Here is a 27,738-nt window from a genome sequence, read left to right as displayed (position 1 = left end):
ATCTCAAGACCAGACTGGCAAGGAGAGGGCATGGTTAGTAGAACCAAAGGCAAGTAACAGCAGAGAGAGACAGCCAGCTCCTCATCGCCGGGTGAAGAGTGATCCCTGACATAAGACACCTTGATCTTACTTTGCTGCTAACTCTTATCTTATGCCTGGGTCTCCCATTGGCCAAACTATTATGCAACCAGAGGGCAAGACAATGCAGTCCAGCGAGGTCAGCCTCTGGGTCACAAAGCAGGATGAAGGAGGATAGGGTGAGAATCTGAATGTGCATTGAGAAAAATCTCTAGTATACGGACCAATTAAGAGTTTTCAAAAATTTTGTATTAGGGCTTCCCTGGTGGTTCAGTGGTTAAGAATCCACTTGCCAATGCAGGGGTCTCAGGTTCAATCCCTGGATCCGGGAAGATCCCACATGCCGCAGAGCAACTTAGCCCTTGTGCCACAACTACTAAGCCTGTGCCCTAGAGCCTGGCAGCCACAACAAGAGAAGCCACAGCAACGAGAAGCCCGCCACTGCAACAAAGAGTAGCCCCTGTTCACCGCAACCTAAGAAAAGCCTGCACGGAGCAACGAGGACCCAGCATGGCCATAAATATATAAATCTTTTTAAAAAATTTGTATTAAAAGAGTTAGAAAAGGGTTACAGTGGTTAAAACTATGTGCTTCCACTGAAAGAGGCACAGGGGGTGCCAGTTCGATCCCTGGTCAGGGGACTAAGATCCCTCATGACTCAAGGTGCAGCCAAAAATAAAAAAAAAAAAAAAACACGTTAGAATATAAGATTGTTGGGCTGCACTCAGCAAGCCTGCACTTGCCCAGCTTTAAGACCAAAGAAAGCCCAAAGTCAGCAATGGAAACATCAACGGTTTAATAGCTAGGGACAACATACACGTCTGGAGCAAGGTCCTGAAGAGACACCCCACATGCTGCTATGGCGGGCAGGACTGGACATGGCAGCCGTCTTCACTCTCGGGTGGGGGGTGGTGTCGAGCATAGATTGATATCAGGTGGGCTCATTTGTAACCAGGGAAACCAGCAGAGGGGGGTGGGGCACTGCCCTCTTGATTAGAACAATGACCAGCTGGGGCCTGGGGCAAGTATGTAGGAAGGCCAGTCACGTGAGTAGGGTGAGGCAGGTGCTGGTCTAGCAGGGGGTATAGAGAGCGCAGGAGAGCAGCCATCTTGAGTGGCCAGACCATACAAAGATGGAGAGTTTTTAGTGGGAGTACTATGGTAAGTACTTGTCGGGGAAGAAATTAAGTACTTTTGAGGGTTGAAAACAGGACTTCTAGGGAATTCCCTGGCTGTCCAGTGGTTAGGACTCTATGCTTCCGGTCCAGGTTTGATCTCTGATCAGAGAACTAAGATTCTGCAAGCTGTGCGGCCCAACAAACAAAACGGGACTTCTAGGACATTCTATAGTTTACCTGAGTAGTATCCCGCAAAACAGGACTTCTGAACCTATCATCTTTGTTCTTGACTTTTCTCCTGAGTTCCAGACTCAGATTTTGGTTGATTGCTGGGCATAATTTCTGTGTCAAACTGAGTATGTCTCATTCACTCCTCTCCAAACCCGTCCCTGAACTCAGCCCTCTTTAACTACTCTCTCTGTCCCCTGACCTTGAACTTAGATCTATTTTCTCACCTTATTATATGAACTATCACTTTAAGTTTCTTCCTCAGCTAGATCACTGGGTCACTGAACTCAAGACATGTATGTGGCTCCTTCTTACCCTCCATAATGTCCTGTATAGAGCTTGTCTACCTCCATCTTGGGGAGAACTAGGAACTTTCTCTCCTAAAGCTGGTCTCTTCCACGGGACTCACCCTAGTTTGTATGATCTTGAAAGTGTTAGCCACTCTGTCATGTCTGACAGGCTCCTCTGTCCATGGGATTCTCCAGGCAAGAATACTGGAGCAGGTAGCCCTTCTCCAGGGAATCTTCCCGACCCAGGGATCAAACATGGGTCTCCTACCCTGCAAGCAGACTCGTTACCATCTGAGCCACCAGGGAAACCCAAGTGGAATTCTAGTATGATCTTAGTTATTCCTTAGTTATTCCCAAACCGTACCATTTTTAGCCATTTCCTCATGATATTATTTGAGGGCAGGGACCATGTTTAATTGTGTTGACATGTCTCCTGGTATCCCGTTTTTTGAGGAAAGAACACTCAATAGGAGATGAGTGGCGGCTATTTCTGTTTTTGCTCTCACTGTTAATTTTGTCTGGAGTGAACCATGGCCCACCTTGGGCACCATCTAAGGCTACTAGACAAACGTCAATGAAAGAACTAAGTTTGGAAGAGGTATATTAAAGATAGATGCCTGTTGTGTCGGGGCTCCCAACTGAGAAAATTGCTTCAGCCATCATTTAACTGCTTTGGAGGCTTACATGAATATGCAAGGGGGGAAAAAAGAAAAGACCACCAACAGGTCACAGGCTGGCTTGGTGATGAGGCATTAGCAATCGGAGTTTGGATAGAAGAAGTCTTCAAGTTCTGCAGGTATCAAGAAAAATTTCAAAATTGTTATCATCTCATTGAAATGGCTATTACATGAGACTGAAAAATACATGATTGTAACTATCCCTTCATGGGTCTTTTCTACACTCATTTGAAAGAGGAACAGCAGCTGATAAAGAATTGCAACTTCCTCACAAGCCAGAAGGTTTAATGCAGAATTAAGAATATTGCAAACTTGTAGCTGAAATAATAGAAAGAAAATTGAATTATTCTTTCCACATTAAATGCATATATTCCTGAGTGTTTCTGCCAAAATGACTTTGCTAACCCATGGAGTGAAATACATTTTGTTTTCACATGGGGGCATTAAACAAAGCTGTGGGCTCAACTAAAACTGCTTAGAAGGGAATAAAAAAACATCAGAATGAAGAAGCGCTTTCGATGTATGGTTATATCAGCCCTAAATTGTATCACAGCTGCTTCTGGCACCATTAGATGGAACACTGGGTAATTTATAGAAGTCATTTTTAACAATTTGATTGTTGGTATATATCTGCTGAATTGATTGGTTGCGGAGACAGATCTTTATTTTTACAATAGCAATAACATCCTTTGCAGATTACTGCTTAATTTATTCCTGATGCTAACATTACCAAGCAGTGCCTATCAATTTATATTGGAAAAATATGTTCTTATTTCTTAATTGTCTGTTTAATTGTAGGGAGACTAGAGTCCCATGATGTCCTGGTTTGCCAGCACTGGGGAGCTTGCCAGAGTCTCTGAGCCTAGCTGTTTGGCTTCTAGAGAGCTCTTTGCCACCTCATGATATTAACCCCCTTTACCCCTGCATATAAGGAGGCGCTTGTGCTCTGAATCACAGCCGGCAAGCAGCCCTGCCCTTCTGCTCCCCAGATGAAGTCTCTAGAAGCTGGCAAATGGCTTCTCCATTGACCTACTTTCCTGTTGGTCTACTCTCACCAGCTGTCGTTGTCAGGGATCCTGGTGATGACACCCTCCATCAGGCCACCCTTGGGCACCATGGGCTTCTCTGGAGAGAAATTGACAGGAGGGCAGGGCTGCCCACGTTTTGTGACAGCTCTCTGGAAAAAATTATAGGCCTCATTTCTGACCAATAGATTCAGAATGGCAAAACATGGAAATTATACACATTTAGCCAGTCTCCTCTTCACCCCAGCTGCCACCATCACTACATAGGAAAATAAGTCTGTATAATAGATGTGTATTAGAAAGTAACTGCTGAATTAAGTCATAGCATTCATGTTTGCACACTCTTTGTGAAATTTCTTTTATTTTTCAATTATTTTTATTATGGTAAAATATATGTAACATAAAAGTTAGCATTTTAATCATTTTTTAAGTGTTCAGGGACGTAAAGTACACTCACATTGTTCTACAATCATCACCACCATCCACTGCCAGAACTTTTCTTCACAAATCAAAGCTCAACGCCCATTAAACAGTGTCCAGGCTGACCCCAAAATTCTTCATTTCCCCTCCCCTCAGCCCCTGACAGGGCTTCCCAGGTGTTGCAAGGGTAAAGAATCTGCCTGCCAATGTAGGACACACAAGAGATGCAGGTTCGATCCCTGGGTCGGGAAGATCCCCTGGTAGAGGAAATGGAAACCCACTTCAGAATTTTTGCCTGGGAAATTCCATGGACAGAGGAATCTGGCAGGCTACAGTCCATGGGGTTGCAAAGAGTCAGATGCGACTGAGCACACAGTCCCTGACAACCACCAACCTACTTTGGTTAGAGTCTCTCTATGAATCTGATCACTGTAAGTGGAATCATACAGTACCTACCCTTTTGTGTCTGGCTTCTTTCATTTAACACAATATCTTCAAGTTTCAGCCACGTTGTAGCACATATCAGCATTTTGTTCCTTTTTAGGCTGTATAATATTCCAGTGTGGAATTGCACGTAAAACACTGATCAGCTTACACTGGTTTTGCCTCCTTAAATAATCTTGAGTTATTTGATAGACAGCACTGTGCATGTGTAAGACAAGAACCCATGTCTCCAGGCCGACCCCAGAACTCAGAATCTTCAGTCAATGAAATGAAAAAAATAGAAATGCTGCCACCAGAGCCCTTTACAAAGTAAGAAGTCCTTTGATGAGGAAAAATTGACTTGTAGGACCGTGTGTAGACTTCACTCACTGATTCAAGACTAGCCAATCAGCTTCCAAGTTTGAAATTCCCCAAAACTCTTAAATTTCACTCAAAACTCTGGATTCAGGAAACAGATTTGAGCCCTGCATCCTTGCCAGTGGACCTCACAATAAAGCTCTTTCTTTTCTCAAAAGACAGTGCTGTAATATTGACTTCTATGCATGTTGGGCAGCAAATATTTGATCAGTAACAATTGTTTGGATGGGCCATATTTTGTTTATCTCTTCATTTATTATTAGTGGATATGTGAGTTGTTTCCCACCTTTTGGCTGTTGTAATTTCGTGTAGTGGTATGCTTCAGTTCCTTTCTCTTCATATTTTCTGTATCTACTAGAGTTTTTTTTTCTTTGTGGTTGCCATGAGATTTACATAAAACATCTTATAGTTAGAACATTCTAAATTAGCTATTGTGAATAATGCTACTGTGAATGTGGGTGCACAAATATCTGAGTCCCTGCTTTCATTTCTTTTGGTTTTTGCCTACCGTTTAGTTGCACTGCTCCTCTCCTTCATCATGTGACTCTACCCCAACATCCACCTCCCTGTGATTAACAGTTTCTGCCTATTCCTTTCACTGTGACTACCTGGATTCCATCCTTTCTCATCATCTGCCCTCCCTGAGTCCTTTTTCAGCTCACAGACTCCAGTTTCTTTCCCAAGTCCCCTTTTCACCATCAGCCTCCAATGTAAGAGGCAGAAGCCCAGGGCTGGACTCCAAGAGGAGAGATACTCCCATCTTTTCTCACTAATGCCCAGTTGCTGGGGTGGGTCCCAGTCCCAAGCCTCCCATAGCTACAAGTAATACTTCCTGACTTCTACCCAGTAGCCATCATGCATATGTGAAGATCATCCCTGATTTGGGGATTCTGGCAGAAGATAAAAACTGAGTACAAGCCCCACAGTCAGAAGTCAAAACCCAGAACCATGATAATGACCTCAGCAGCTTTGGACTCGAACATCAGTGTGGCAGGAGGAAACAGTCTTGGTCTCAATTGGGATCCACGCTCAGGTAAACAGAGCCCTCGCTCTGGGGAGGGGGATAGTTTACTTGGGCCAGCAGCTTTTTCACCTTTTAACCACACCTTTCTAAATCACTTTGGTTTTTATTTATTTCTTGCTTCCCACACTGTTCATTGAACACAGGGTAGACAAGGCGCGGCTGGGAAAGCTGGAAAAACACTCGAGGAGCCATAGGAACTGCAGACATGTTTCTTCTGCCCGGGCAACAGCAACCCAGGGTCCTCAGGTAGGACTTATTTACTTGTACAGAACAAAAGTGACTTGGGGACAAGTGGGTACAACGGGATGCACATGCGCAGTGCTACAAGTGAACGCAACTGTTACATAACCATGCAGGGTCAGCAAAATCATTGTTTACAGAACACAGGGTGAGAGGGCCAGAAGGAGTCGGGTGGGAGAGCCAGACTAAGGCCATTTTGTTAATTTCTCCACATTCTTTGTTAGTTTCCCCACAATTCTTTTCATCACAATGGTCATCGTTATTTCAGATCACTACCATTTGTTGTACGCTTACTAGATACAGGCACATAATAAGAAATTTACTTGAACTTTTTCTCTTTCTATAATATATTTTTAACAAACTCCCTATTAATAGCAGGCAAAAATACTCTTTGGAGTCAGACTGCCAAGTCCAAATCCCCCTTACTAATGGCTTGAACCTTGTTCAGTTTCCTCATACGAGAGAGGATGATGGTATGCACCTTAAAGAGCTGTGAGAATTAAATGAGATTAATTAATGGAAATCATATACAATCATATGTAGCACATAGTTAAGGTTAGTATTTCTCCATCTTAAAGATAAGAAACCAGGGCAGAGCAGGTTAAGAAATTTGCCTAAGGCCACACATTCTAGGTCTGTTGATTCTGAGGTGGTATGTTCATAATATTTGTCAGGTTTATAGATGCTTACTCTGTTCCTCATGAAAGGGGCAATAGAAAAATCTGTATTTCAGCCTTTTATATATAAATCACAAATATGTAACCATTTGAAGATATCATGTTAACTAGCCTACCTCTACTTCAAGTTGCAAAGAGTAGATAACAGAGTTAAATAAAATTTCTGCCTCTAATTTTTACTGACCTAAGGCAAATACCTAAAAGGCTGATAAATTGATAGTATCTTTCATGTACAAACACACATAAAGCATGGATTCCTTATCTCACCTTCTGCTAAATATCTATTCTCAACATTCCCACTCTTTAGAAAGCAGACTATTAATCCTTTCTTCTATCTTGTCACCCTCATCACTCTCCGCAAATTGGTACATAAGAGATAGTGAATGTAGATAGCAGTTCAGAGCTGGAAATATCTCTACAGGTATTCCTTATGCAGAAAGCTGCCCATTCTCCAAGAGGAATGAGCAGGTGGGTCTTGCTCAAGTGCATTTCCAAATCATTAGAGTAAAACTCTTTAAAAATCTGAACCATTTCAAAATTACTTCAATAGGCTTATTTAATGTTGGGGAGCTGTGGTTAATATCAATTTGTTATTTACAAGTGGGCATGACCCATCTGATCCTATGAAGGTTAATATGGCAAATTTCTGAATGTAGATAGGATTAAATTGAAGCATCTCTCTGCTTCAATTGTGGGTGCATCTCTGGACATAGATATTAATTCATCTTTGAAAGATAATGCCATGTAATTTGAAAATTACAGAATGGAGGTGAACTTCTCTTCTTTGGAGGTACATGTCTAGATTTTATGGAAATTTTTCTTGCAGAAAACAAAGTGTTAGACTAGAAAATGATATGTAAAGTTTCTTTCAATGGCCACATTTTTTGATTCTATAGAAGAGAGACTGAGTGTGAATATCAGGGAAAAGATTATGTCAAGGTCAATAATTGGTAAATATTTTTCTGTAAAAGGATAAGTAGTAAGTATTTTTGGTTTGCAGACCATAAGGTCTCTACCACAACTACTCAGGTCTGCCATCATAGCAGGAAAGCAGCCATAGACACAAACAAATGGGCCTGGTTGTGTTCCAATAAATCATTTACAAAAATAATTGTAGGTTAGTTTGGCCTGTGGGCCATCATTGGTCAGGCCCTGGGACTAATTAGATTCTGTGCTGGGCATTTCATATACAGTATCTCAATCACTCCGACTACTGAATATCAAGACAGAGTCTAGTTATATGCTAGGTTGGCCAAAAAGGTCATCTCGGTTTTTGTAAGATGGTATAAAAAACCTGAATGAAATTTTTGGCCAACCAAATATATGAACACAGATATAGAAATTTTTCTCATGCATCCAGTGTGCATGCTAAGTTGCTTTAGTCGTGTCCGACTCTTTGCAACACTATGGCTCCTCTGTCCATGGGATTCTCCAGGCAAGAATGCTGGAGTGGATTGCCAAGACCTCTTCCAGGGGAACTTCCTGACCCAGGGATCAAACCCAGGTCCTCTCTGGCTCCTGCAATGCAGGCAGACTCTTTTACTGCTGAGCCACCAGGGAAGCCCCATGCATCCAGTAAGGAACAATAAAAAAAAGCCTGGTCTCAGATTTCTCTACACAAGTATTAAATGCTGGAAGAAAAATAAAGGAGGAACATCATCAGAGTTCAAAGAGAAAGAGTGACCTGTGAACTTTACATTATTCAAGAAGCCTTCAAGTAAAAACTGCACATGAAATAAAGAATACAGACCCACGGGCACTTGTGAAAAAACTGCAGGTTACAAAATTTCGCATAGAGGTAAATAAAAATAAAGAACTCAAGAATGGACATTTCATAATAAAAATATTGTGAGCATTAAATACATTTGAATATAGTCAAATTTTGAACCAAAGTGAATTTCAAACGACTGTGGGGATTATGCACGCACAGAAACTAGAGTGAAAGCTTCAAGTGTGGATAATGGAAGAACACAGCTAACACAAATCAAAAAGTGGGCAAAGAGAGTTGGAAGAAATTATGGGTGCTGATTTCTAAAACAGAAAAATGTAGTGACTTTAGCCTCCTAATATGTTTCATATTCTCTTTTTAGCTTTGGAGGGATCTTTTAGAAAATTGTTTCTATTGTACTAAAGGAAATATTTATCTAAAGTTCAACAGTTCTGTTTTACATCTACTAAAATAAAGTAAAATTAAGTTTAATTCTTAAAGTAGCATCTATAGCATGAACTCATTTTCTAAAATGCATTTCTGTTTTTCTAGTTTCATATTTGCAATTTTTTCTCTATTATTTTTAATTGGAGGATAATTGTTTTACAATGTTGTGTTGGTTTCTGTCATACAACAACATGAATTAGCCTTCAGTCAGTCCTGTCGCTCAGTCGTGTCCGACGCTTTGCGACCCCATGGACTGTAGCACGCCTGGCCTCCCTGTCCATCACCAACTCCCGGAGTTACTCAAACTCATGTCCGTTGAGTCAGTGATGCCATCCAGCCATCTCATCCTATGTCATCATTTTAGCCTTAAGTATACATATATCCCCTCCCCTTTGAACCATCCTAGTTTCATATAGCATTTTTAAAAGATGCTGTCTATAACAACCTGTTTGGTTGTGTCACTCTAAGCAAAAATAGAATTTCAGGGTGAAGGGATTTGAGTACTTTGTAAATTTCTAATACTTTTCAAATATTCATATTAATTTCATTTATATCACACACAAGTAAGATTTTACAAAAGGGAGTGATTTTCTTACAGAAAAAATTACAGAAAAGAGGAACATGTTAGTAATAGTTAACGTTTGGTTTTGATACAAAATATTGATTTCTCTTTGTTTACAAATATTAAAGCAATTTTAAAGAAATCAATATGGATTTGTAAAACATAGAATATATTGCTATAGAAGCCATAAAAAGAACACTTTAAAAGGAGAGAATGGTCAACAGTGTCAATTTCAAAAAGAAAATGAATAACATTAGGACAAACATTAGCAACAGGAAAGTTATAGTTGATCTTAATGAAAAAACAATTTCAAGGGAGAGGCAGAAGCAGAAATAAATGTGTGTAGAATGAATGAGAAATGAATAAGTGAAGATTACAAGGTTAGGTGGCTCTTTCCAAAATAATTCATTATTCCTCAATGTCCTTTTGGGATAGATGCTATCTCCTCTATGGAGAAATGGAAGTTTATGCTCTTTACATATGGCTGGTAATGACAGACCCAGTATTTGAACCCAAGTCTACCTGACTCCCAAGCCTATTAGCTCTCGGTATGCCATGACTGGTTTGAAGTTCAAGCTAGAAGATGGAAGGTATGATTAGAAAACAAGTGACAAGGATTCCTTTTAAGGTGCATGTCCAGACCCCAGTTCCCACTCCTGAGAACTACCTATAGACCTAGGAATGGATGATGACAGCTATGGACTTACTGCCTGGCCACACGGAGTGGATTAAGTGGACAATCAGTGAACAATACTGATTGGACTGGAGTAGACCAAACACGAGCCTAAATCTTCTGGAAATTTTTATTGGCACTACAAGATACTAGTACTCTTGTCAGACACTCACTTGAACTTTTTTCAGACAGTCATTTTAATTCTTGAGGAGAATTAGAATGGGCTGAGGTCACCGTATTTGTCCATGTGCACATGGAAAGGCAAAGAAAGCTAAGTAACAGAGACAGACCAAACAAGACAGAGGTCCAGGGAGGGACTGGGGGGCAGGGGAGGGGAGTCATTATGCAAGGAAAGTGAAGGTGAGAGGCCAGTTGGCAAGAGAGAGAGGCTGAGTGAGGTAGAAGAGGAGCTGCTTTGGTTCAGATGACTTTCCAGTTCTTGTTCTGGAAAGTTCTAGCTGCACTTTTTTGGGGGGCAAGTGGGGTGTGCCACACAACCTGCCAGATCTTAATTCCCCAACCAGGGACTGAATCCAGGCCAAGTTCAGATTGAACCTGTGAAAATGCTGAGCCCTAACCACTGGACTGCCAGGGAATTCCCTGAACTTCCTTTAATTGAGCTAGTTTTGAATGAGTTCCTGACTGCCAATGAAATAAATAGTCTTGAATTAGGCCGGAAGGTAAGAATTTGTTTACATCAAGGGAAGAGCAAAAAGAATCGATGCTTTTGAACTGTGGTGTTGGAGAAGACTCTTGAGAGTCCTTTGGATTGCAAGGAGATCCACTCAGCCCATCATAAAGGACATCAGTCCAGAATATTCATTGGAAGGACTGATACTGAAGCTGAAGCTCCAATACTTTGGCCACCTGATGCGAAGAAATGACTTATTGGAAAAGACCCTGATGCTGGGAAAGATTGAAGGCAGGAGAAGGGGACGACAGAAGATGAGATGGTTGGATGGCATCACTGACTCGAAGGACGAGTCTGAGTAAACTCTGGGAGTTGGTGATGGACAGGGAACCCTTGGGTGCTGCAGTCCATGGGGTCGCAAAGAGTTGGACATGACTGAGCGACTGAACTGAATTAAACTGAAGGGAAGACTGACAGAGGTATGCAAACTAAAGCATTATCTGATATCATCCTGCCCCTAGGCCTGCTACTTATCAGCGAGTCATTGGATGTCTGCTTATCCACTGGCAGTTTCCAATTCTACTTAGTAAAGGAGTGTCCTAAGTAATACAGCTCTGACCCCTCTTCCCAGGTGCTTTCCTCCCCCTCTGACTGGATCAAGGAAACCTCAGAGCATGAATGTTTTAAAAAGGGTATACTAGGAAGCATCTGTAATCTAAACGCTTCTGTGGGCTCTTGAAGTCCTCCTGAAGTTGCAGTGACTCCTCCTTTCCACAAGGAACCTGTGAGGATTCCCATCCTGCTGTGACAAATGACAGCCTGAGCCACACTCCAGTGCATCTCAGTCTTTGAGGGCTGTACCCTCCCAAGCTCCCTTACTGCTGCTTGGGTTGGGTTTGGAGAACATAGGGTTTCCATGACTACCAGGTCTGTCTCTCAGGCAGCAACTGGAAGCAGAAGACCACAGGATTCTGGTGTCAAATCTTTACAGTGAAGAATTGGCTTTAAGGACCCAGGTCATTCATTCATCACCCACCATCACAGTGCTTCTGAAAAGTCACATGTAACTAATGGATTGGTTAGAAGAATAATGATAACAATATCCTAAGTTTAAACTGTGAGAAAGTCATTTAGTATTATTCCAGTTTGAGGTGACAGCTCTTTATTTTTAATTTATTAATTTTTTAATTGAAGGATAACTGCTTTACAGAATTCTGTTGGTTTCTGCCAAACATCAACATGGATCAGCCATAGGTATACACATGTCCCCTCCCTTTTGAACCTCCCTCCCACCTCCCTCCCCATCCCGCCCCTTTAGGTTGTTACAGAGCCCTGGTTTGAGTTCCCTGTGTTATACAGCAAATTCCCATTGGCTATCTATGTTACATATGGTAAAGTTTCCATGTTACTCTCTTCATACATCCCACCCTCTCTTTCCTCCCCTACTCCCCGTGTCCATAAGCCTGTTCTCTAGAGGTGACAGCTGTTAATCCAGTTGTGTTGTTGTTGTTGTTTAGTTGCTCAGTTGTGTCCGACTCTTTTGCAACCCCATGGACTGTAGCCTGCCAGGATCCTCTGTCCATGGGATTTCCCAGGCAAGAATACTGGAGTGGGTTGCCGTTTCCCTCTCCAGGGGCAATCTTCCCAACCCAGGGATCCAACCCATGTCTCCTGCATTGGCAGGTAGATTCTTTACCACTGAGCCACCTGGAACCCAATCCAGTCATATGCTTCCTAGACTGCCTGCTGTTAATACATCAGCATCCAATTATTCAGCAGCATACATATTTGGAGATCTCCTTACAGGGCATGACCCACCCCACAGTAGATAGGAAGCACCATCCTCTTTTCAAGAGCTTGGAGGACTTCCATTTGTCTGATCTTCTCTCATAAGGACCCAGTGGTGTGGAGTCTTCCAGCGGAGAATTGGTAATTCAGTGTCACGAATGAACTCTGGCTCTCAGATGGAGGGCAACACAGATGCTCTCCCCTGATGCATTTTATACTCTCACCACACGAGATCTCATCCTCTGAATAACGAGCATCGAGTGTCCAAACCAATGTGTGCAACTTGACCGATGTAGATGTAAGTGCTACAATGCATTACAAAGTGCTGCCTGTCACCCCAGGTTGTGTTTGCCTTCATCACGGCTTAGGCTTACGGGCTGCTGCCTAACGGGATGTGGCAAGCTGGGTGATGTATAATGCAATGGTACATGTTCTGCCTGCAAAGCAGTGTGTTCTCAGTGGGAGCAGCCCATCACAACAAAAAGCCCTGCTCGCCCCTGATCCTACATCTGTTGGTGGGCTGAGGGAGCTGGCTCGCGAGGGTAATGGACTCTCTCAACACCTTACAAACCGGCGTGAAGTTGCCTTTTTACCCAGTTGGATCAGTAAATGCTTTCAGAAAGTGAAGTCCGTCAGCCTCAACCTAAAGCCACCTCGGGGAAGAAATGAGCCTGGGATTGCATGTCTGTGGTTAGAAGCCAGGCAGGCTTGATATTTTGGCCTTTGCTTTGACGCGTGAGGGCAGATTCCCCGATAAGTCTCCGAGATGTTTGCCAGGAATGCTTGTCTTGCTCTGAATACGATCAAGTCACTGATATCAAAGTGTCAGTTCGAGGCTCCTGTTCACCTAGAGGTCTCTGTTTTGTAAATGAGAACAAGGCACCGCTTTTTCTACCAGGTGCCTGAATCATACCCTGCGTGTTCTGACAATAGCCATGTGCTATCAGAGCAGCCCTCAATCAGCTTGAGGTCACTGGAAAGGGTCTCTAGCCAGCCTCATCCCAGAAGACTTCCTGAGTCAGGCTACCCTCGCGTCTTACTCATCATCATTGCTTCTTGGATATGACTGTCTCCAGGCAGGGCTACTTCAGGGAAAACTTACACGGAAAACGAGGATGGTTAAAATCACAAGCTGTTCAGAACACTTGCTCCCTGAGGGCAGAATCCAAGCCTGACAATACAATTCACCATAGTGAAGAGAAATTTGTGGGCTCTCACCAAATGCAAATCACAATTCATAAACCAGGTGTTGGTGTGTATAAATAACTGCCTTTCCTAATTACGAAAGTAACATCTATTGAAGAAAAATGGGAAAGTATTAATACAAAAAGTATGAACTAGAAAATGAAAATCATCCATAATCTTACCACTCGGAGATAATAGCTATTAATGTTTTGGTATATTTTCTCCCAACTTTTGTAGCAGACTTGCAGGTGCATTTAAAAAATTCTTGAGAGGGCTTCCCTGGTGACTCAGTGGTAAAGAATCCGCCTGCCAATGCAGGAGACACAGGTTTGGTTCCTGATCTGTGGTACACATGCTGCAGAGCAACTAAGCCTGTGCCACAACTACTGAGCCCATGCTCTAGAGCCTGAGAGCTGCAACGACTGAAGCCCTTGCTCTGCATCAGGAGAAGCTACTGAGATGAGAAGCCCTCACACCATAACTAGAGAAAAGCCCACACAGCAGCGAAGACCCAGCACAGCCAAAAACTAAATTAAAAATAAGATTTAAAAAAAGTTCTTGAGGATTATATATAAAATACATATTGGTATATATAATGATATAATGATTATATTATGTATTCTAATTATGTAGTATATAACAGATATATATTACTGTATACAAATATACAATATAATTTGTGCACTTCTTTTTTCCACTTAATTATAACGCTATTAACATTTCCCCATGATTTACTTTGTACATTACTCAGTTCAGTTCAGTTGCTCAGTCGTGTCCGACTCTTTGCAACCCCATGAATTGCAGCACGCCAGGCCTCCCTGTCCACCACCAACTCCTGGAGTTTACCCAAACCCATGTCCATTGAGTCGGTGATGCCATCCAACCATCTCATCCTCTGTCGTCCCCTTCTCCTCCTACCCTCAATCCTACCCAGCATCAGGGTCTTTTTCAATGAGTCAACCCTTCGCATGAGGTGGCCAAAGTATTGGAGTTTCAGCTTCAACATCAGTCCTTCCAATGAACACCCAGGATTGATCTCCTTTAGGATGGATTAATTGGATCTCCTTGCAGTCCAAGGGACTCTCAAGAGTCTTCTCCAACACCACAGTTCAAAAGCATCAATTCTGCGGCGCTCAGCTTTCTTCACCATCCAACTCTCACATCCATACATGACCACTGGAAAAACCATAGCCTTGACTAGACGGACCTTTGTTGGCAAAGTAATGTCTCTGCTTTTCAATATGCTATCTAGGTTGGCCATAACCTTCCTTCCAAGGAATAAGCATCTTTTAATTTCATGGCTGCAATCACCATCAGCAGTGATTTTGGAGCCCAAAAATTAAAGTCGGACACTGTTTCCACTGTTTCCCATCTATTTCCCATGAAGTGATGGGACCAGATGCCATGATCTTAGTTTTCTGAACGTTGAGCTTTAAGCCAGCTTTTTCACTCTCCTCTTTCACCTTCACCAAGAGGCTCTTTAGTTCTTCTTCACTTTCCGCCATAAGGGTGGTGTCATCCGCATATCTGAGGTTATTGATATTTCTCCTGGCAATCTTGATTCCAGCTTGTGTTTCTTCCAGCCCAGCGTTTCTCATGATGTATTCTGCATAGAAGTTAAATAAGCAGGGTGACAATATACAGCCTTGACGTACTCCTTTTCCTATTTGGAACCAGTCTGTTGTTCCATGTCCAATTCTAACTGTTGCTTCCTGATCTGCATACAGGTTTCTCAAGAGACAGGTCAGATGGTCTGGTATTCCCATCTCTTTCAGAATTTTCCACAGTTTATTGTGATCCACACAGTCAAAGGCTTTGGCATAGTCAATAAAGCAGAAATAGATGTTTTTCTGGAACTCTCTTGCTTTTTCGATGATCCAGCAGATGTTGGCAATTTGATCTCTGGTTCCTCTGCCTTTTCTAAAACCAGCTTGAATATCTGGAAGTTCACGGTTCACGTATTGCTGAAGCCTGGCTTGAAGAATTTTGAGCATTACTTTACTAGAATGTGAGATGAGTGCAATTGTGCAGTAGTTTGAGCATTCTTTGGCATTGCCTTTCTTTGGGATTGGAATGAAAACTGACCTTTTCCAGTCCTGTGGCCACTGCTGAGTTTTCCAAATTTGCTGGCATATTGAGTGAAGTACTTTCACAGCATCATCTTACATTACTAGCACAGGAATTATTAGATCACAGGGACATTTCTAGGTCATGTGATACGTGGTGTCAAATTACAAGAATATTGTCTGGCTTTGAAATCTTAACAACCTGGTAGGCCAGTGTAGAGCAGTCCACCGCCTGCCCCTGGGAAAGTCCCAGGTTCCTTACTGGGAGCAGCCCACGGTGGCTGGAGGCTGAAAGTACTGTTTCCATCATATCCACTAAGTCGCTGGAACAATAAATATGTCCACCCCTAAGGCTCAGTTTCCACTTTGATGAGATGAACTTAAAGATGACTAATCTAAGATTCCACAGATCTCGCTGAGCGGAGATCCAGACACCCAGGATGGGCCCCCAGACTTCCTCATACACTCGCCCCCATTCCTGACTTTGCCCAGAAGCAGGTCTTTTCATATACTCAGTTGTACATACTGGGGAAGGAGGTCTCGGTGAATGGAGGGTCTTTTTTTTTTTTTTTTTTTTTTAATTTATTTTAGTTTTGACTGCTCTGGGTCTCCATTGCTGCGCTCAGGCTTTCTCTAGTGGAGAGTGGGGGCCACTCTCTAGCTGCAGAGCTCAGGCTTCTCATTGTGGTGGCTTCTCTTGTTGCTGAGCACGGGCTCTAGAGTGCATGGGATTCAGTAGTTGGGGCACGGGCCCTAGAGCACAGGCTCAATAGTCGTGGTGAAGGGGTTTAGTTGCTCCACGGCATGTGGAATCTTCCTGGACCAGGGATCAAGCGTGTGTCCCCTACATCAACAGGTAAATCCACTGTACTACTGGGAAAGTCTGAGTGGAGAGTCTTGAAGAAGAGTAAGGGCTGAGCGACTGAGGGAAAATGTTCCAGAAGCCTCATGCTCTGCTCCATTTCCTAAAGTCTTCCCCAATTCCCGAAAATTTTCACAAGAGAAATCAGGAATAAAACATAAACTTTTTCATGAAACTTGTCCAAGGCAGTTGCCACTAATCAAATGCAGCTTTGTAAATTTTAATTGTTGTTATTGTTTGGTCGCCAAGTCGTGTGACTCCATGGACTGCAGCATGCCAGGCTCCCCTGTCCTTCACTGTCTCCTGGAGTTAGCTCAAACTCATGTCCATTGAGTCAGTGATGCTATCTAACCATCTCATCCTCTGCTGCCTCCTTCTCATCCTGCCCTCAATCTTTCCCAGCATCAGAGTCTTTTCTAAGGAGTTGGTTCTTCATACCAGGTGGCTAAAGTATAGGAGCTTCAGCTTCAGCATCCGTCCTTAAATTAATTAAACAAATTAAGATGGAATGCAAGAAAATATTCACTTCCTCAGTCTCACTAGCCACATTTCAAGTGCTCAATTGCTCAAGTGTCTGCATAGAGCCTTTCCATGGCTCTAGAAAGTTTTATGGAAGGTGTTGCTCTAAACAGTCCTTAGACAGAGGAAGCTAAATGCATGTCCCTGGGGTTCTGGAGCCTCTGCCAGGACTTCATCAGGGGAGACGTTTCTTCAAAGACTCATTTTCTTTTCAAAGCTCATGTGAATTTTTCATTCTATAATATAAAGCACACACATTTGCTTTAATGCGAAAAATGATTTTAAACACTGAACGTTGAATACAATTGATAAACCACGAAGGCATTCGATTTATGCTGTGGTTTTGGATATTGCAGCTGGGGGAACGCAGGTTTTTTTTTTTCATTTTTTCCTGATGGTGATGGTTTAAGAATTAAAATTAAAAAAAAAAATTTTTAAGTATGCTTAAAAATATAATGCTTAAAAGTTACTTCCCATCTATAGTTATTAAAACATATTGGCCTGTGTCATACAATACAATATGTGAGTCTAGCTTATACCCAATAGTTTGTACCTCTGACTCCCCAAACGCTCTATTGCCTCCACCCTGCCTCACGAGTAACCACAAGTTTGTTCTGTATATCTGTGAGTCTGCTTCTTTTTGTTGCATTCACTAGATTGTTGTATTTATTTCGATTCCACATATAAGTGATGTCATCCAGTATTTGTTTTCCTCTGTCTGACTTATTTCACTCAGCATAATGCCTGGAGGAACACAACTTTGGGGGCACTCAGGGTGCGGCTGTCCTCAGCCTGCCACCAGTGGTGAGCCTTCAGAAGACAGGGGGCCATCCCAATAAAGTGATTCGTAATTAAACTCTGAGAGGGACACCTGTGCCGATCTCTCCCAGAACCTCCCTTCACTCCCAGTGAGATACTGTGACACACAGGGAACAAGTAGGCTCATCTCAGAAGATCTTTCACATTTTTAAACTATGCTGTGACCACCTGGCTGGGTGAGTAGATCTACAGATTGAACTGGTTGACCAGATAACAGTCTCCCTGCCTAATCACTAGCATTCTGTCCTAGGATGCTGTTTGCAGAGAGAACCACAAGCTCAGTATCAAAGTTTGGTTGTCTCAGGCCAGGGATTTTCAAAATCACTTGGGGAGGGGGAATTACCTGATGGTCCAGTGGTTAGGACTCACCACTTTCACTGCCAAGGATCCAGGTTCAATTCCCAGTCAGGGAACTAGGATCCCTAAAGCCACATGGTGTAGTCAAAACAAAACAAGACAAAAATCACTTGGAGGGCTTCCCTCGTGGCTCAGTGGTAAAGAATCTGCCTGCTAATGCATGAGACACAGGTTCCATCCTTGATTCAGGAAGATCCCACATGCCGTGGAGCAACTAAACCCATGCACCACAACTATAGAGCCTCTGCTCTAGAGCCCGGAAGCTGCAATTACTGAGCCCATGTGCTGCAACAACTGAAGCCCACAAGCCCTAGAGCCCATCCTCTGCAACAAGAGAGGCCACCACAGTGATAAGCCTGTGCACTGCAACTAGAGAATGTCCCCTGCTCATCAGAGCTAGAGAAAAGAAGCAACGAAGACCCAGCACAGCCAAAAATAAAAATTATGAATAAATAACTGATGTTATTTTGAAAAATCACTTGGAGAGGTTATTAAACTTGTAAGTTCCCTGATACAAAGGGCTTTGAGTAATTATATTGCATATTGTCCCTTAACAATATTTATTGAGCACATACTATATTTTGGGCCTAGTAGCAGGCAATGGAAATACAAGGTAAATGATCATTAATTTCTAGCATCCCAAGATCAGATTAGATTCTAATCCTAAGAATAGAATCCTCTAAAGGATATATTGTCCACACCCAAGCCTTAAGTGTCTTCAGTTATAAACTACAGACTGACCTCACTTCTCAGGCTTAAGTTCAGTTCCTTTGTCAAAGCTTTGGTCTGTATTTTTTCCAAGGTAATTCTTTCATCTAACAAAGGCTGTATAATGATTTCCAACAAAGAAGATGTTCAGAATAATATGAAGAAAAATAAAAATTGGTACAGAGCATGGAGGCAACCTGTGTTGGGAATTCATGGCCTCTCTGCAGTTCTAAAGGCTTTGAGGGAATTAGATCAAATATCTGTGTAGCTTTCTGTTTTAGAATCTAAAACATCAAAATTTGTATGTCATTCAAATTCTTCATTCTGCGGTTGAGGCTTACTTTTTCTTTGTGCTCAGAAGAAATCGAGATGGTGAATTTTCATCCTTGAAAAAAAATACTTCTCAGAGTTTTAAAGGTCTTTATTCATATATTATGCAGATTTACCACCCAGACTACTAAATCATCTTTTTTCCTCACCTTCCCCTCAGGTGCCATTTTCCAACTTGAATCACTTCTATTTGTTTCTGGAACTCTTCCAATTTACCCAGGCCCACTTCAGGGTAAATATGCTGCAGAAAATAAGATGCCAACCCATGCTACAGAGTTGGATTCAACCAAAACTACCCCAAGGCCATCCAATTTCAGCTGGCCCATTGGTTTTTCTCTAACCTGGAGCCTAACACCTGTTTTTCTATTATTGTCCCCTCTGATCCAACCCCTTTATTAAAATTCTCAGCATTCAACTGTTGCAAATATATCATACATAGGAATTGTTATTGCAAATATTTATTTCAATTAATTAGCAATGGCCCTATGATGAAGCCTGCTTGCATTTTTCTTTTGTAACCATGTGGTAGTTCTAGCCCCGGGGTGATGCACAGCCCAGCAACACTCCTTAACAATCTTCTTAATTACACAGTTGGGGTAACCATTCTGTCTAAAAAATCTGCTTTGTAATTACAAAATCACCAGCCCAGCCAGCCATGTTGACCCATCAATCGCTTGCATTCCACTGTGTTCTTAAATTGTGCTCTGTCTTCTCCCCAAATGACAGGGGAACTTTGGAAACTGGTGCCTGTGGGGTGCAGCTGCTCCCGTAATAAATGTCTCTGCCTCTCTCTGCCCAGGGCTGCTCCACTGCTGGGCTTCTTCCTCTACCTCCTGCCATGTTTTCCTCGGCAGTATCCTCAAAAATACAAAGGAATTCATCCCCTCTTTCAAACCCATCTACAAAAACCTAGTTGCAGTAATTTAGCATAAGCCTGAAAAAGGAATGATGGCCCCTCGGGTGGCCTGGCTTGGTTTCTTGGATGCAGAAGCTCTTGTCGAAATTGCCACTTCATTTGTTCCTGTTTACTAACCAGGCTTGCGTATCAGGTCCAAAATCATCGTGTGTCCCTCTGTTGTGCAGTGTGTTGCGTTGAGCTGTGATGCTCTGTGGACGTGTTGGTCTCCTCCATTGTTCTAGGAGTTCTGGGATGTAGTACCTTGTGCAGTCACTTGCCTGTAGACAGGCTCCACATATCTCTGTGGTTAAGGATTGGCAAATGCAAAACTTGGCAAGTTCTTAATTTCTCTATGTCACATCTTTTCACTTTGAAGACTCTTACAGGTAAACTTGTCCTGACTGTAGTGTACATGGGAAAACCTTTGGATCCAAGGTAACACATGTGCATCTTGAGGGTCTGGTTAGTGGAGCTCCCTTTGGATCTCCTAGAACTACTCTTTGGCTGTATAATAGGAATTCCTAGCATCTTTGGTATCCTCAACATGCTCTTCTCTTATTTCATCCAGGGAATTATCACCTTCTTATACTGCAAAAGTATTGCTTGTCTAGGGGTCCTTTGGGAATTGGTGGCCCCAAGAGCCATGGCATGGTGGATTCTGAGCCTTTGTGCCCCAGTTACCACTACTTACGGAAACCCTGCCTTCTAGAGCAGTGGAGATTGGCTAGGAGTTTTACTTCTCGTTGTGTGTGACATAGTTTTAATTCAAAGGCAAGGCTTAGAGCAACAGGACCTCTCATTCATTGCTGATGGGAATTCAAAGTGATACAGTCACTTTGAAAGACAATTTGGCACTTTCTTGCAAAGCTACACATAGTCTTTCCATACAATGCAGGAATCATGCTCCTGGGTATTTACCCAGTTGATTTGAAAAGGTGTGTTCACACAAAAACTTGCATGTAAATGTTTAGAGCAGCTGTATTCCTAATAGTCAAAAACTGGAAGGAATTAAGATGTCCTTCTCTAGGTGAATGGATAAACTGTGGTTCTTCCATATTGCGGAGTATCGGTCAGGACCAAAAAAAATGAGCTATCGAGCTGCCAAAATGCATGATGGACCTTGAAACTCCTAAGTGAAAGAAGCCAGTCAAGAAGGCCACACATTGTTTGATTTCAATTTCATACCTTTCTGGAAAAGGCTAAACTATATAGCCAGCAAAATGATCAGTGGTTTCCAGGAGCTCAGGTGAAAGAGGGGTGGGGGGATAAATAGATGAGACACAGGGGGTTTTCAAGGCAGTGAAATTATTCTGTCTGATTCTATTGATATAATGAATATATGACATTATGCATTTGTCAAAACCTGTAGAACTTTGTATAACACAAAGATTGAAGCTTAATGTTTGTAAATTTTAAAAAACTATTTAGAGGGTTGAAGAGTTGCAGGAGGAAATGCAGTTTATGGCAAGGAACCTAAATGGGAAACGGTGCTGACCTAAGTATTAATAACTTTGGAGATTGGTGAGTCTGTAAGACTGAAGTTGAAAAGCACTACCTGTGAGCACAGTTTTCTCCTACATGATAAGAAATATGCATTTGGTCGCCATTCCAATTTTTGACAGAGAACTCATAAAGCTCTTAGAATTTTGTGAGTGGTAGAGTAGGGAGACTTCTTCTCTAATTCATGATATGCCCGGTTCGCCCATGCCTGAGTTTATGCTCACAAGGTGATTTCTTGGGGGATGGGAGCTGGTTGCCAGAGAAACCAACTGTGTGATTAGAGATTTGGAATTTTCAGCCCTACCTGCCCTCTGCCCTCCAGGTCTCCCACATTGCAGGTAGATTCTCTACCAGCTGAGCTGAACCCTCCAGAGACGAAAGAGAGGCTAAAGATGGAGTTAATCGTCAATATCCAATGATTTAATCAATCATGCTTATATCATGAAACCTCCATAAAACCCCTAAACTATGGAGCTTGGACAGCTTCCAGGTTGGCGAACACACCGAGGTGCTGGGAGACTGATGGCCAGAGAACGCATTAAAGCTCCACAGTTCTTCCCTTCACCTTACCCTGTGTCTCTCTCCCTTTTGGTTGTTCCTGAGTTGTATCCTTTACAGCAATCTAATAAAGTAAGCTCAGTGTTTCTATGAGTTCTGAAGCCATTAGAGCAAATTATGGAACCAAGAAGAGAGAACCTCCTATTTGTAGCCAAGTCAGACAGGAGTACCAATGACCTGTGACCCACTGCTTGTGATTGGCATCTGAAATGGGGGCGGGGTGCAGTCTTGTGGGACTGGGCCGTTAACCTCATAGGGTCTTAGGTAACTCCAGGTAGTTAGTGTCAGAATTGCTTAATACGATGAAACCCCCTGATATTTGGCATCAGAAATGTTCTGTGCATAGAGGAAATTGTTATTCTTTCAACAAGAAAAGCCTGGAGAATCTTAGAGTGCCAGGAAGTAAGACTATGCACACACACACACACACACACACACACACACACACACACACACACACACACACATCAAAACACATTGATGAAGATATGTCAAAGGGGCACAAAAACCAACTGGTAAGCTCCCAGTGGCCAAAGCTGAGACAGTGTGAGCAACAGGATAGATAAAACTGTATTGGATTATAACCCAAAGTAGAAAATAAAGTATCCGTGATTCATACTGATACAATAAGTGATTGGATAAAAAAATGGGGGAGAAAATGGATAGCTCCCATGCAAAAGAATTCCAAATAATTTATGTAGATACTTCACCTTCAAGAAAAGGGAGCAGAATTCCCCTATTTTTGAGTGTCACACATAGTAATTTCCTTCCAAAGAGAACAGGACCAAAAGGAAAGAAAAATACAGTGTAGAAAACTAACAGAGACACTGCCTCAGCCAGTGATCAAGGTCAGCATAATAGTCATAAATCATGTTGATAGTATGTACTCTTGATATGATATGATAAAAATGGTCCTTACTTCTGTGGATTTCTTTCCCATAACCTATAACCCCAGCTGTATCATGAGAAAAACATCCAATTCCAATAGAGTGACATCCTACAAAATACCTGACCAGAAATCCTCAAAAATGTCAAGGTCATCAAAAATAAAGACAGTTTGAGAAACTGTCACAGCCAAAATGAGCCTAAGGAAATATTACTGAATGTAATGTGATATGCTGGATGGGAAACTGGGTCAGAAAAGGCATTAGAGAAAAACTAAGGAAATCTGAGAAAACTATGGACTTTAGTTAATAGTATTTATGTATCAACATTGGTTCATTCATCATTAACAGAGGTATCACACTAACTTGAGGTGTTAATAATGGGGAAACTGGATGCAAGGTTTATGGAAACTTTGTATTATCTTTTCTATTGTTCTCTAACTCCAATGCAGGGGACGCAGGTTCAATCCCACATGCCATGGAGCGACTAAGTCCTCGCACCGCAACTAACGAACCCACACGCTCTGGAGCTGATGCTCCACAACTAGAGAAGCCCACACGCCACAATGAAGACTCAGTGCAGCTAAAATAGATACATAAATTAAGTAGTCACTAAAAACATAATAAAAAGGGGGGACAGGCTCTGTGGTCATCAGGGCTACCATCCTGGCCCCTTTCTCTTTTGCGTCCACTTTCTGGGAAGTTTACAGCCCCCCTGCTTTGCCCTCCTTTACTTTGAAAAGAATGGCAGGGTGAGGGTGGCTATACTGTTTGCCCCTCCTATCCACTCATCACGCTTTCTCTATATCTCCAGAAGTTGCCCATATAAATTGTACCAACTGGGCTCCCTTGCCCTCTGCCTCCTGTTGGGTTCTGCAGGTGCAAATTACAGGCAGGAGGTGACAAAGTGGAAGGAGAGGGAAGCTGGGCCAAGGAGCTGGTGGCCCTACTCCTTGGTTGTGGGTTGGTGGTGACCGTGCTATGCTATCTAAAGCCAGATCTCTGTCTGGGTGCCCCTCTCAACAGCTCTATCCAAGTTTCACTAACCACTCCCTCCTCTTGCTCCTTTATCCCTAGGCTGGTAACTGATGCTATTGATATCCAGATATTTTACTATCACCTATTGGTTCCTTTTAACCCAGCTCACACCTTTGAAAAAAGATCCATTCATTAAACTCATCCCAATTTCCCCGCTTGAATGGGCCACCTATCCTTCCCTGATCCTATTGATACCCAGAGCTCTGGGCCCTGATTCCCACCAATGCTCCCTTACATGCTGGATCCACTCCCTGATGCCCTGCAGTCCCACCAGCATATAGCCTACATGTTCCTGTCGACTGAATAAACAAACAAAAAATGCACAGGATAAGAGTTGTGAGTTGTTTTATTTGGGGGCCAAATGAGGACCATAGGCCAGGAAACAGCATTTCAGATAGCTCTAAAAACTGCTCCAAACAGGTAAAGGGGAAGGTCAGTGTTATATACAATTTTAGTGAAGGTGGGGGTACATACAGTTGAGCATACATTTTGGCAGAGTCTTGCTACTAGTCAGGAGGAGCAGATGTGACCGTTAATGATTTTAGTGTTTTTCTAGATACATAGAGGTATAAGAATTGCGCTCATGAAATCTTCTCCTGAAAATATCTATCTGAAGACATTTTCTGCCAGTTTTTCCCAGAGCACAGAGTGCCTCATTCCTGATCTTCACCCTGAACTCTTTTCAGGGGTCGTTGAAGGTCAGCAGCTGCAGCAGCTCATGATTTAATCCTTAGAGAGGTAGATGGCAAGTGCCAATTTGTAGTTGGCACTTCTCTAGGAGAATATGAGAAACTTGCATCCTTTGGTGCTCTGAAGCCCACCTAACTGCCCAAGACATGCCAGCCAAGTACAAACAGGAAGATAAGAGATGTACTTAATCTCTCAACATAAACTAATGGGGAGTAACCCTCTCCCTACTTACCAGGGTCTCCATTTGAAAAATGGAAGCATTGCCACAGGCCTACCTCATTTCTCTCTGTAGAAATTGCTAGTGATAACAAAAGTGAAGTCATTAGTAAACCCAAAGAAACATACAGTAACATTTTGGTAATCTTTTCTGCTCATTATAAAAGTAATATATCTTCTACAGTGTTAAATTCCTTACAGTAAGCATGTCTTCATGCATTACTAATGTAATTAAGAGGCTATAAAAAGATAAAAATAAAAGTAGTATATGCTTATTTTCAAAAATTTGAAAACTGTTCTTAAAATTTAAAGGAGAAAATAAAAATGACCCACAATGCTGGCGTGTTGAAAGAACATGAGAATTCTCAGTTCAAATACTGGATCCATCATTTTGTCTGCAACCTTGAATAAGTCACTGAGCTCCTCTGAGTCTCGTTTGTCACAACTATGAAAGAGAGACACTAAGACCTCCCTGGCAGGATTGTGGCAAGAATTAGGCGTGATATAAGCATTGTCTGTAGCATTGTGCCTCATGAAGAGTATTCATGAATAAGAACAGCCCTGGGTTTGAATATCTGGCCTTGACAGTTACAAACACTTTGACCTTGGGAAAGTTAGCTAACCTCTAAGTCTGTGAAACAGGGGAAAAAATGATAACTATGTCCATGGGTCGCAAAGAGTCGGACATGACTGAACGACTGAACTGAACTGACTGATTGCCAACAAAGATCCGTCTAGGCAAAGCTATGGTTTTTCCAGTAGTCATGTATGGATGTGAGAGTTGGACTATAAGGAAAGCTGAGCGCCGATGAATTGATGTTTTTGAACTGTTGTGTTGGAAAAGACTCTTGAGAGACCCTTGGACTGCAAAGAGATCCAACCAGTCCATCCTAAAGGAAATCAGTCCTGAATATTCATTGGAAGGACTGATTCTGAAGCTGAAACTCCAATACTTTGACCACCTGATGCGAAGAACTGACTCATTTGAAAAGACCCTGATGCTGGGAAAGATTGAAGGCGGGAGGAGAAGGGGATGACAGAGGATGAGATGGTTGGATGGCATCACCAACTTGATGGACATGAGTTTGAGTAAGCTCCAGGAATTGGTGATGGACAGGGAAGCCTGGTGTGCTGCAGTCCATGGGGTTGCAAAGAGTTGGACATGACTGAGTGACTGAACTGACTGACCTACTGAGGGTGAAACAGGATAATTCACGAAAAAGCTTGTGAATAGCCCAGGGCCAGTGCATGCATTACAGGTCAGTCTTCATCTTCATCATTATCATCTTTATATCTTTATCATCAACAACAACGATCACCAGCTTAGAAAAGGAAACCAAACCTGAAGAGACGCCCTCCTCCAAGTCTGGTCTTTCAAATAGGGTTTTTACATATTCAAATGGGACCTGGAGGTGGGAGGGGAAGGGGGCAGTTGGGCCCATTCCTTATCCCCGAAGTTACACCTTCAGAGATGTATTTCTTTAGTCCAAGGATTATGCAACAGGGATTATATAGGTGCACATGGGTCACTGAGCTTTCAAAAGGACTGCTTCCTAAGGGAAAGGTGCCTAGGACACTTCCCATTCCTACATTCTCAGACCTATGAAACCTGGCAAGAATAAACAGTACAATAACCTTATGTGGAAGGGGCAAAAAGGAATTTCATGTAAGAGCAAGGACAGAAATGGGGGTGAAAGGTGGAGAAGAAGGGTGATAGAGGGGAGATGTTAGGCAAGGCTGTCTTTTCTAATTTGTCTCAGTGATGGGGAAAGGTTTGCCAACTTTTTGTTTATTTTACTTATGCTTGTTTGCTAAAGAATCCTGTATATTGTTTCCTATGAGCCAGGCACTTTTCTAAGCTCTTTACAGCCATTAAATTGTTAGAAAAATACCAATTTACAAGTATAATCACTTGATTATATATAGGCCTAGGAGTCTCTGACCCTTTTGAAAGCAGAAAGCAGAGCCTGTTTTCTCTCAAGCCCCTCATTTTTCTTGGGGTCAGTGAGTCCGCAGTTGTACAGCCAACTACACACCATGTGTTCATTAATTCTTTCAAGAAAGATTTGCTAAGCACCTGTTCAAATCAAGGAAATAGCTCACACTGACTTCTTGGAGCTTATATCCAGTGGAAAGAGACAGACAACAAACAATTGGTTATAAATAATTATTCTAGGGAGCCCAGAATCGCAGAATGAAAAAGTGGTCCTTCTGAGAGCAGCTTTTGATAGCTGTGTGTGTTAGTTGCTCAGTCATGTCCGACTCTTTGCAATGCCATGAACTGTAGCCCACCAGGTTCCTCTGTCCATGGAATTCTCCAGGCAAGAATACTGGAGTAGGTTCCCATTCCCTTTTCCAGAAGATCTTCTCGACCCTGGAATTGAACCCAGGTCTCCTGCATTGCAGCCAGATTCTTTAGCTTCTGAGCCACTAAAAACCAGAGGACCTGGTTTGGGGAAGAGGATTACATGGGGACATCTGAATTAAAGGAAGACTCAGCTGGGGTGATGAGAGTTTGGGGCTGTTGTTCACATCACATCTTCGCCTGGGGTCAGCCCAAGACCCCCAGCTGAAGACTGCAGGGCTTTGGCATCTTTAGGAAAACAGGCTCTTTCTGACCTCATCATGTTTCTCTGGGAGTTCTTGGGATGCGGCCTCTGTGGCCACACAGTCTACAAGAGGCTGGATGGTTTCAGGACTTCCTTATCTATCTCCTGGGGG

General features: G+C 42.5%; 1 protein-coding gene and 1 long non-coding RNA gene across 4 annotated transcripts in view; one reads left to right on the top strand and one right to left on the bottom strand.

The window, feature by feature from the left end:
• EXOC4 (exocyst complex component 4) overlaps nucleotides 1-5,211 on the bottom strand; it is an 875,766-nt gene extending 870,555 nt beyond the window's left edge. For 2 of the 3 annotated variants that reach the window (XM_081532918.1, XM_081532920.1), the window contains exon 1: nucleotides 4,293-4,489. Coding sequence is in view for 1 of the 3 variants with exons in the window: in XM_081532917.1 (XP_081389043.1) it covers nucleotides 2,399-2,400 (2 nt within the window). In the remaining 2 variants the exon portion in view is untranslated. Of the gene's footprint in view, nucleotides 1-2,398; nucleotides 2,505-4,292 lie in introns of all 3 variants that reach the window. The other variant, XM_081532917.1, reaches the window with a different exon arrangement.
• Nucleotides 1,097-27,738, top strand: part of LOC145523151 (uncharacterized) — a 36,008-nt gene continuing 9,366 nt past the window's right edge. Inside the window, exons 1-3 of the long non-coding RNA XR_014066387.1 lie at nucleotides 1,097-1,239; nucleotides 5,485-5,670; nucleotides 5,805-5,907. This is a non-coding gene — a long non-coding RNA (uncharacterized LOC145523151). The remainder of the gene's footprint in view (nucleotides 1,240-5,484; nucleotides 5,671-5,804; nucleotides 5,908-27,738) is intronic.

Source organism: Giraffa tippelskirchi, chromosome 10 (genome assembly GCF_054371585.1).
Source record: "Giraffa tippelskirchi isolate mGirTip1 chromosome 10, T2T-mGirTip1v1.2.pri, whole genome shotgun sequence".
NCBI lineage: Eukaryota > Metazoa > Chordata > Mammalia > Artiodactyla > Giraffidae > Giraffa > Giraffa tippelskirchi.
This window is presented reverse-complemented; position numbering and strand designations above follow the sequence as displayed.